Source organism: Notolepis coatsorum (genome assembly GCF_963971535.1).
Source record: "Notolepis coatsorum genome assembly, contig: SCAFFOLD_1776, whole genome shotgun sequence".
Classification (NCBI taxonomy): Eukaryota; Metazoa; Chordata; class Actinopteri; order Aulopiformes; family Paralepididae; genus Notolepis; species Notolepis coatsorum.
Window position 1 is genome coordinate 25,001 of NW_028169296.1, and position 11,656 is coordinate 36,656.

Below are 11,656 nucleotides of genomic sequence, written 5' to 3' on the forward strand. Positions count from 1 at the left end.
GACCAGACATGAAAAACTGCCAATGATCTCGTGCAGTACCTTCTTGAGATCATATGTACAAAAAATCTGAGGAAATTAATAAAGGGAAGATGATTAAACAGAATGTTTTGTAGATACAGTACTGAATTCTCCCATCCGGACCAATGCCATTTGAAATATTATTATAGAATATAGAATAGCAGGCTTATAAATTACCTTATTATAGCCAATTCGCACATTTATATATACATATATTATCTTTCAAATGCCCGAGTTCAATTTGGATTTAGTATCACCAGGCGTGCATAAGAACAGATAATGAAATCTAAATCTAGCTTTTTTTTTATTTTTATCAGGGTGGCACCATTTTGAAACTAATTTTAAATCTAATTGTTGCTTCATGCTAAAAATAGGGAAGAGAAATTAACTGCGCTTCAATATATGTCAATAACGTTAAGTTGTGTGGTTTATTATCCCGAATAATAAGACATATTAAAGAAATTCATACAGAAGTAATGTGCTTGAAACCCCATAGAGGCCCTTGGGAAGTGTCGTTCGGAAAAATTCCAACACTCATCGAAAGCTCTTGCTGTCCTCTACATACAAAATGGCCACAAAAAACTACAATTCCCGACGTTCAAATTTGCCAAAATGGCGACTTTCTAAATAAACACCAAAAAGAAAATGAAAATCTATCCAATAACACTTTAACCTATTGGTAAACTAACGTATTGATGATAATATACATTATAAATGCTGTTGTGACATGGTTATGATGTTTATACTTGAATACGTTTGAAAAATAAAACAATACTTTTGTCAAACAGTCCTGAGAGATTGATTTATGATGTGATGTCATTTGCGGTCCGCCGATGGACCGCACAGGTGGAAGAGGTTAAGCATGTACTTAAATTGACTGGCGCGTTGCACAGAATATTACGGTACTCTGTTGTGTGTGACGTAATCCCAGAGAAGACTGCTTTGTGGGCGGCGCTACTACGCTCACACGCAAACAGAGGAGGCAGCAGGTTTGATTCTACTCACAGAGCAGCGTTGATTCTGCTCACAAAGCCAAAGCGCAAGGGTACATTTACAGATGAACTGCAGAGAAAATTCCCAATTTACCGTCCCGGTCGAGACAAATGGGAGGCAGAGTGCAACGTGTGGAAAGCTTGACCATATGTTTCGGTGTCTAATAAAGGTGCCGGAGATCTCAAATCTCACATCAATCAATCAATCAATCAATCAATCAATCAAATTTATTTATTTATATAAATGGTAAATGGCTGCTTTTTTATATAGCGCTTTTATCCAAAGCGCTTTACAATTTGTTACTTACATATTACCCATTCACACACCGACGGTGGAGGCTACCATGCAAGGTGCCAACCTGCTCATCGGGAGCAATTAGGGGTTAAGTGTCTTGCTCAAGGACACATCGACACGCTGCCCAGGAGCGGGAATCGAACCGGGAACCTCCGGATTGCCAGACGACTGCTCTACCTCCTGAGCCACTGTCGCCCCTTATATAGCACATTTAGACATAACACTTGTCAACCAAAGTGCTTCACATAGCTAAGAACAAAGAAAAGTATAGAATAAACAGAAAAAAACAACCAACGGATAGACAAGGAAACAAAACAACACGTCAACAAGCAAGGCAAGAGTCAAAGTGAGTCAGGGAAGGCCAGGCGGTATAGGTGGGTTTAGAGTTTCGATTTAAAAGACTCGATGGAGGGGGCAGATTTAATGGACATGGGGATGCTGTTCCAGAGGTCAGGGGCTGCGACCGCAAAAGCATGCCCCCCCCCCCTACACTTGAAATTAGACCTACGGGTGGTTAACACATTGAGTGCCAGCCACGAGAAATCTCGTTATTTCATGCCATGCGTTGAGTGCCAGGGACGAGAAATCTCGTTATTTAATCGTTATTGCTTTTATTAGCGATATCCATTCATTTTTCATCAATCTAGTCTCACGTTATCATTGGGACTGTCTATGAGCTCGAACAGGGAAAATACCGCCCCTATCGTCTCCCGGATGATAATGCACCCAATTTGGATTGGACTCAATTGAAATGCATGAGAAAAAAACTCCGGATTCCACATTTGACTTCTCAGGCATGTAACCGGAGACGATTGGATTCATTGTGGACACTCAGAGCAGCGTGGATTATGTGTTTCGAGTACCTAACGTTGGATCAATAAACGCGATCGATATTTGGAATGGCGATCAGGAATTGGAATAATCTTTTTGCAGAACATCTGATGTGAGGTAAGGAATCTATGTTACCAGTCTTGGGGTAATCGGATGTATTTTTCACATATATCTCAACGTGTCTGTGTGTGTGTGTGTGTGTGCGTGTATGATGTTAGCGCTGACCAGGAAATAGATAATTGATTTTTCAGCCCGCTTCTCTAGAATAGAATAGAAATACTTTTATTATCCCGTGGGAAATTTGACACTGCAAATCGCTCAACATTTAAACATTTAGACAGGACAGGTCACGAATTAGAATAATAACACAAATCAATCAAGTTGCCTAGGATAAGATAGAGTAAAATAGAATAAAAATGAAATAAAATATACAGAAATAAATACAGTAAAAATATACTGAGCATGGGGGAAGGGGGGGGTACAGGTAGTAAAAAACAACACAGCAGTGTAAACAATTTGGTCAATATAATTTAACTATCTAACAAAATGAAATATATATTCACAGTATTCACAGTGTCACATAAGGTGCAGTATGCTTCAGGTAGTGTATTGTCCTCCTTGGGTTCCTATTAGTCCAAGGTCAATGTCTGGCAGCCGTCGCTGCCCCCTGTTTTGGAGCCTGGAGGCCGCTAGTCGCGGCTTCCTGCCACTATTGAGCTGCCGCTCTGTGCTCAGTGATGCAGTGAGGCACAGTGATGCATTGTATAGTCTGATGGCTGTTGGAATGAAGGACTTCCTGTGCCGTTCAGTGCTGCATTTGGGTAGTGTGAGCCTAGCACTGAACATGCTCCTCCTGTCAGCCAAGTCTGTGTATAGTGGGTGGGAGGGGTTTTCCCTGATGGCCTGGAGCTTAGCAAGGCTCCTCCTCTCCGCCACCCTCGCTAGAAAGTCCAGCTCCACCCCAACCACGCTACTGGCCTTCCTGACCAGCTTATCCAGCCTGGTTGTGTCCACTGCTCTCAGTCCGCTGCCCCAGCAGGTCACAGCGTACAAGAAGGCGCCCGCCACCACCGACTCATAGAACATCCTCAACATCCTTGTACAGACATTGAAGGATCTCAGCCTTCTGAGGAAGTAGAGTCGGCTCTGACCCTTCTTGTATAGTGCCTCTGCATGTTTTGACCCGTTCAGTTTGTTGTCGATGTGCACACCGAGGTATTTGTACACCTCCACCATGTCCACATCAACTCCCCTGATGGAAACGGGGGTCACTGTGCACTCCTCCTCCTCCCCAGCTCCACAACCAGTTCCTTGGTCTTCGCCACATTTAGCTGCAGGTGGTTTTTATCGCACCATGTGACGAAGTCCACTATCAGTTCCCGGTATTCCCTCTCGTCACCGTCCTTTATACATCCCACTATCGCAGAGTCATCAGAAAACTTCTGAAGGTGGCAGAACCGATAGTGCAAGTCGTTGGTGTAGACAGTGAAGAGGAAGGGAGAGAGGACTGTCCCCTGCGGGGCCCCGGTGTTGCTGACCAGTCTGTCTGACACACAGCTCCGTAGGCGCACGTACTGTGGTCTTCCCGTCAGATAGTCCACAACCCAGGACACCAGTGGGGCCTCTACTTGCATCGCCTCCAACTTCTCACCCAGTAGCCCAGGCCTTATGGTATCAAAAGCACTGGAGAAGTCAAAGAACATGACTCTCACAGTGCTCCCCGGCTTGTCTAGGTGAGTGTAGGCTCGGTTCAGCAGGTAGATGACAGCATCCTCTACCCCCAGTCGGGGCTGGTAGGCGAACTGGAGTGGGTCTAGGTGGGGTTTGGTCACCTGGCGGAGTTGCTCCAGGACTAACCTCTCCATGGTCTTCATTATGTGAGAGGTTAGAGCCACCGGCCTGTAGTCCTTGGACGTGCTGGGACGCGGGCACTTAGGGACAGGGACCACACAGGAGGTTTTCCACAGTGTCGGGACTCTCTGCAGCCTCAGGCTCATGTTGAATATGAGCTGGAGCACATCACACAGCTGAGAGGCACAGGTTTTGAGTACCTTTGGGCTCACCCCATCAGGACCTGCAGCCTTGCCTGCGTGTAACTTGCTCAGCTGTGTACTCACCTGGTCTGCAGAGAGCCATACTGTGGGGGTCTCAGGTGTTGGGGGGGAGGAGCGGGTCTTCAAGCCGCGGGGGGGCAGACAGGCTGCACTAGAGATGAGGGGGCGTGGGCAGTTGGGGGGAGGGAGGGGGTTGCGGGGGGGAGGGGGGCCAGACTGGCCGGGGCCGCTGTATCAAACCTATTGTAAAACAGGTTTAGCTCATTAGGCCGGTCCACATCTCCATCCACTCCCCTTCCGGTTTAATGCCGGTTATGGTCTGCATTCCAGTCCACACATGTTAGATGTTATTGTTCTCCAGCTGACTTTCCAACTTCCTCCTGTATTTGTCTTTGCCCTCTCTGAGGTTGATTCTCAGAAGCCCCTGTACTTGTTTGACCTCCTCCCTGTTGCCTGCGTTGAAAGTACATAAGTACACATATACTATCGATAATCTAGCATTTATTTGAAAACGATTCATAAATCAGCCGGAAAATGACGTGTTGTGTGTATTCCAGTAAAGAGCTATCATCACAGAATCTTTTTTTTTTTCTAGAAATTTTCAAAAACTTTCGTTTTTCAAAATGGTATAAAACGGAAATGTACCTATGAAAGAACAATCCGTTTCGTACATGTTGACTGCAAGCAAGTCATTGATAAGCGACGGGCGTATTAGACACATAGCCATAATATAGAATATAGAAAGTGTTAAGGGCTTTGTAGACCAATAGGAGGACCTTGAAGTCTATTCTATAGCGCACCAGGAGCCAGTGGAGGGAGGCAAGTAGGGGTGGACGGTATGGTCTAAAATGTATATCACGGTATAATTTGAAGCATAGACGGTAACGGTATATATCACGGTATCAGTGTTTCCGTTAGAATTATTTTTTTTGCCTGATAGGCAGGCTATATAAATAATGATATCCTCAAGGCATGTAGATTTATAATATTTTAACTTAAAACTAGGCTACTTTTGCGTATACAGTCATTATATTCCAAATAAAATAAGTCCAGAGTCGAGACTCCGTGCTTCTCCCAACGAATCCCAATAGTATGCAACTGCAGAGCCGCAGAGTAGGGGCGCTTTCAGGTCCGGTCACAGGCCCGGCTCAACAGCGCCCCCCACCCAACGGCTGAATTGCCAATGGCTGAATTGGAGTACTGCACTGTGCCGGTACAGATGGGTGAGTTATGGTGGATTCTGCGGCTCTGCAGCTGCATATGCTTCTCGCAAAATCCAGCATCCAGCTCGCGCTGCCCAGCCGTCAGAACACTACACATATCATAATGTTCACAGCAAACTGTAGTTGATCACCAGGTATGTTTTATTAACGTAGAATAATTCATATAAGAAAAACGATAGGTTAATCTCTTACCTTTCTCCACTGGTTAAAAATGCCAGGAACTGAAATTGAAACTTGCTGTGCGCCGCGGTGATATGTGTTTATTATGAAATGACAATTGCGTGTTGACACGCCCACTGCGCGAAGCCTCCTAAATAACTTTTTCCAGTTTGCACATATCTATTATCTATGACTAATTCTATCTATTTTTAGGGGCAAATGCGAGTGAAATAGTCGCGCTGTGGTTACATGACGTCATTGCTATTTTAGAGCTGCTCTACCGGTTACAAGGTATAGTCAAAATCCATACCGTAGAGCAAATTCATACCGTTTATACCGTATACCGTTTATACCGTCCACCCCGGCGTGAATGACTCTTTCCAGGTCTGAGGGGGACCAAACCCCACCTAGACCCACTCCAGTTCGCCTACCAGCCCCGACTGGGGGTAGAGGATGCTGTCATCTACCTGCTGAACCGTGTTGTGTGTATTCCAGTAAAGAGCTATTATCACAGAATCTTTTTTTTTTTCTAGAAATGTCCAAAAACGGAAATGTACCGATGAAAGAACAATCCGTTTCGTACATGTTGACTGCAAGCAAGTCATTGATAAGCGGCGGGCGTATTAGACACATAGCCATAATATAGAATATAGAAAGTGTTAAGGGCTTTGTAGACCAATAGGAGGACCTTGAAGTCTATTCTATAGCGCACCAGGAGCCAGTGGAGGGAGGCAAGTACAGGGGTGATGTGAGCTCTCTTCCGGGTACCTGTGAGCAGTCTAGCGGTAGCGTTTTGGGGTAGTTGTAGACGGGTTATTGTGGATTTATTAAGCCCCAGGTACAGGGAGTTACAGTAGTCTAAGCGTGAAGATATGAAGGCGTGAATGACTCTTTCCAGGTCTGAGGGGGAGAGAATGGCCTTGATCCTGGCTATGGACCGGAGCTGGAAAAAACTTCCCTTCACCACCGAGTTTACCTGCCTATTGAAGGAAAACTCTGGGTCAAAGAGCACGCCCAGGTTTTTAACGAAGGGCTTGACTAGGGGAGACAGGTTACCTAGGCTGCTGGCAATGACACTGGTTTGGTTTGGAGGGCCGAAAAGGAGGATTTCACACTTTGATTGATTGAGCTGTAGGAAATTGTGCCATCCAGCATTTGATGTCGTCTAGGCAGGAACGAAGACTGTCGAGATTGTTTATATTGTTGGGTTTCATGGGGAGATAGACCCGAGTGTCATCGGCATAAAAATGGAAAGAGATGTTGTGTTTTTTAATGATCAGACCAAGGGGCAGCAATGCATGTATAGGGAGAATAGGATAGGGCCAAGGATGGAGCCTTGTGGAACCCCGCAAGAGAGAGAGGCGGAGGGGGAGGAGCAGTTTCCGATATTAACGGAGACGCTTCTATCACTGAGGTAGGAGGTGAACCATGATAGGGCTGTGCCACTGACACCAACTGCCTGGTGGAGACGGTCAATGAGAATAGTATGGTCTGGGGCGGCTACGTGGCGTAGTGGGCAAGGCACTCGCCACGAATGACGGAGACGCTGGGCTTGCCTGTTCGAGCCCAGCGCTCCACATTGTTTTCAGTTTAGCTGGCCGTCCATACTAATACACATTGGCCGTATTAGGGTGTGGGAAACTGATGGGTGGGGATCGGGCGCTGTGGACAGCGACTCCTACAGGTCGGTTGGTGCACCTGCGCAGTAGAATCAGGAAGTGTCGGGGGCAGCGTGAGCCTCCCACGCGTTACTCCTCGCCACTGAGAGATCGAGCTGCGCAGGTGAAAAGATGCGACTGCTGTTACCTCAAGTACCGGAGGGGACTTGTGCTATGTATGACTTAGTCCACATTGCAGCCGGCTTGTGGGAGGCAAGAAACAGCATTCGTGACAGGGGAGGGTTGAATTGGATGATACGAAATTGGGATGGGAGAAAATATAGAAAAATGGGAGAAAAAGTGGATAAAAAAAAAAAGAGAATAGTATGGTCTATAGTGTCGACAGCTGCACTGAGGTCTAAGAGCATAAGGACAGCACAGTCGTGGTTGTCGGTAGTGAGGATGGACACAGATTTTGTTTTTAAAGCTGTGCGAGGCGAAAGTTTGACGGCAAAGTTGACCGAATTGATTGAAGTACGCAGCTATGCAGAGAGATAAATAAAATAATTGAGAATGATTTATACGTTTTCATACAGTAACTGAAGCAAACTGTCAGAGGAAAATTGGGACCCTGGAACTCTGTTTGAAGCTAGAAATCTGAATGAAAAGTTGCTGTTTAACTGCGGTAGTTTACAAGGACAGGGACAATAATGTTGTTCACAAACCTTCAAAGTAGACTTATATTTGGTTCATGATGCCTCAAAATCACTTTAGTTTGATTCATGACATAATAAATATGCCCATGATACAATCATTCTAAGGCAGGGGTGGGCAATTCATTTTTACAAGGGGCCACATGAGAAACCTGAACTTTGTTGAAGGGCCGAACCAATGATACCGGTAACTTGAACTTAATTCTGCTCAATATTCATGATCTCCAATTGTAAAAATTTACCGCGGGCCGGACACGGACGCCCAAAGGGCCGGAAGTGGCCCGTAATTGCCCAGGTCTGTTCTAAGGGTTACATGAGTAATACATTGGTTTTTTACACTAATTGCAAGTTATGCAAATGTAAACAAATCCAAAACTGCATAGTGCACTTTTAAATGATTATCTTTGTTAGGCTACTGTTTTATTATTTACATTATTACATTGAAAAGACACAAAGATACATTTTTTTAAAGCTGGATTTTCTAATACAGAAGTGGTATTATTTAGAACATTATTTCATATTTATTTTTGTTATTTATTTTGTCTAGTAAGACTTGAAAAGAGAGCTATTATTTAGCTACAGGTTGATTTGTAAGTTATTTTCGTACCATTGAGATTTGTCAGAGAGATTACGTTAGGCATAATAAAGCATGTTGAGTAACTTTGGTTATAGAAAGATATTATTTAGTTATATAAAATAATATAAATAATAATTGTCTATCCATACAGAGGAGGCATACTTTAAATATATTAAAATAATAAGGCATCTTTGAGTAGAATTTGAGTATCATTTAAGTATCTTGAGGCTGGGGGCAGTGTCCTCTTTTTTTTAAATCACAATATGGTCACCCTACTTTAAAGGAACACGCCAACATTATGGGAAATGCGCTTACCCTCTTCTCCAGAGTCAGAAAAGAACATAAGATACCAATTTCCTCTCTGTGTGTTCAGGAGAAAACTATACGGCTGCAAGCTAGCCTAGCTTAGCAAAAATTAATGGAAGCAGATACGGACCAGCTAGCCTAGCTGTTGGCCCAAACGTTTTAAGTTTTAAGCTAGGCTAGTGGTCCGTATCTGCCTCCATTAATTTGTGATCATGAACATAATTCGATGAGTCAAGTCAAGTCCCTTTACATTGATGATGAAACCTGATAAATATGTCTCATGAAAGCATGGGTAAAGTCCTTTATCAAAATCCTTTTTTTATCAATAACTAAAGGTGTGCCACAGGGTTCAATTATAGGTCCTGTCCTCTTCACTATTTATATTATTATATTGTGTTTTTGCTGAATGGTTGTCAAGCCCATCTGTTTGCAGATGATACTGTTATGTATTGTATTGCTGACTCTGTACAATTGGCCATTGAGAACTTGGAACCTTTATTACCCTCCAGGAAGCTCTTATTAAACTTAAACTGGTTCTTAATGATACTAAGGTTTTTACCTTAATCTTGTAGCGTCCTCTGCTGCTGTCCTCGTCCGGTAGCTGCAGGATCTGTCCCGGTTCTGGAGGTGAGCCCAGCGGACTCTCCGCCTTCCTCTTCAGTCCGTGGGGGGGCTGGCCCACTCCACACACCCCCGACGAGATGGGGTCCGGCTCCTCGTCCAGCTGGGGAGAAGGAGAGAGTGGCTGTGAGGCTGAGGCCACGGGTCGTGACCCCTTCTACCTTTTTCCTCCCTGACGACCACATGCTGCCCTACTGTCGGTCTGGGGAGGGTGTAGACTACCACACGCTGCCCTACTGTCGGTCTGGGGAGGGTGTAGACTACCACACGCTGCCCTACTGTCGGTCTGGGGAGGGTGTAGACTACCACACGCTGCCCTACTGTCGGTCTGGGGAGGGTGTAGACTACCACACGCTGCCCTACTGTCGGTCTGGGGAGGGTATAGACTACCACATGCTGCCTTACTGTCGGTCTGGGGAGGGTGTAGACTACCACACGCTGCCCTACTGTCGGTCTGGGGAGGGTGTAGACTACCACACGCTGCCCTACTGTCGGTCTGGGGAGGGTGTAGACTACCACACGCTGCCCTACTGTCGGTCTGGGGAGGGTGTAGACTACCACATGCTGCCTTACTGTCGGTCTGGGTAGGGTGTAGACTACCACATGCTGCCCTACTGTCGGTCTGGGGAGGGTGTAGACTACCACACGCTGCCCTACTGTCGGTCTGGGGAGGGTGTAGACTACCACATGCTGCCCTACTGTCGGTCTAGAGAGGGTGTAGACTACCACACGCTGCCCTACTGTCGGTCTAGAGATGGTGTAGACTACCACATGCTGGCCTACTGTCGGTCTGGGGAGGGTGTAGACTACCACATGCTTCCCTACTGTCGGTCTAGAGAGGGTGTAGACTACCACATGCTGCCCTACTGTCGGTCTGGGGAGGGCGTAGACTACCACATGCTGCCCTACTGTCGGTCTGGGGAGGGTGTAGACTACCACATGCTGCCCTACTGTCGGTCTAGAGAGGGTGTAGACTACCACATGCTGCCCTACTGTCGGTCTAGAGAGGGTGTAGACTACCACATGCTGGCCTACTGTCGGTCTGGGGAGGGTGTAGACTACCACATGCTGCCCTACTGTCGGTCTGGGGAGGGTGTAGACTACCACATGCTGCCCTACTGTCGGTCTGGGGAGGGTGTAGACTACCACATGCTGCCCTACTGTCGGTCTGGGGAGGGTGTAGACTACCACATGCTGCCCTACTGTCGGTCTGGGGAGGGTGTAGACTACCACACGCTGCCCTACTGTCAGTCTGGGGAGGGTGTAGACTACCACACGCTGCCCTACTGTCGGTCTGGGGAGGGTGTAGACTACCACACGCTGCCCTACTGTCGGTCTGGGGAGGGTGTAGACTACCACATGCTGCCCTACTGTCGGTCTGGGGAGGGTGTAGACTACCACATGCTGCCCTACTGTCGGTCTAGAGAGGGTGGGTGTAGACTACCACATGCTGGCCTACTGTCGGTCTGGGTAGGGTGTAGACTACCACATGCTGGCCTACTGTCGGTCTGGGGAGGGTGTGTCGACTACCACATGCTGACCTACTGTCGGTCTAGAGAGGGTGTAGACTACCACATGCTGCCCTACTGTCGGTCTGGGGAGGGTGTAGACTACCACATGCTGCCCTACTGTCGGTCTGGGGAGGGCGTAGACTACCACATGCTGCCCTACTGTCGGTCTGGGGAGGGTGTAGACTACCACATGCTGCCCTACTGTCGGTCTGGGGAGGGTGTAGACTACCACATGCTGGCCTACTGTCGGTCTGGGGAGGGTGTAGACTACCACATGCTGCCCTACTGTCGGTCTAGAGAGGGTGTAGACTACCACATGCTGCCCTACAGTCATGTCTGTCATCTAATAATATATTCCATTACCTTTCCTATCTGTATCGAAGTCAAAATGTTGGTATCGTGACAACACTACAACATACAAAATCAGCTGGACAACGTATATCCTTTGTCTAGTAGGCATGGACCAATGTGTGATTTTGGTGGTATGTGCTATTGCACAGACGTTTGTCCCTTAGTATGCACGCACAGTATAATATGCATGTAATAAATAGTTTGTTAATAAACTCTGGTACTTTTTTCACTGCGCTCCTAAATTTCTTTGTGTGCTCCTAAATTTCTGTGTGTGCTCCTAAATGTTTTCAATTTCTTTGTGTGCTCCTTGGGAAAAAGGTTAGCGTAGAGCCCTGAGTACCCAGCCACTCCAGTGCTTAAACCTCTACGCTACCCAGCCTAGGGGTGGGAATCACCAGAGGCCTCAC

At 46.5% G+C, this 11,656-nt stretch overlaps 1 protein-coding gene across 1 annotated transcript in view; it reads right to left on the reverse strand.

Moving 5' to 3' along the window:
- LOC311248753 (transcription initiation factor TFIID subunit 2-like) overlaps positions 1–9,490 on the reverse strand; it is a gene marked incomplete at its 5' end in the record, with an annotated part of 12,147 nt that extends 2,657 nt beyond the window's left edge. Inside the window, one exon of the mRNA XM_084339583.1 lies at positions 9,326–9,490. Coding sequence (XP_084195709.1) covers positions 9,326–9,490 — 165 coding nt within the window. The remainder of the gene's footprint in view (positions 1–9,325) is intronic.
- Positions 9,491–11,656: the final 2,166 nt, after the last annotated feature.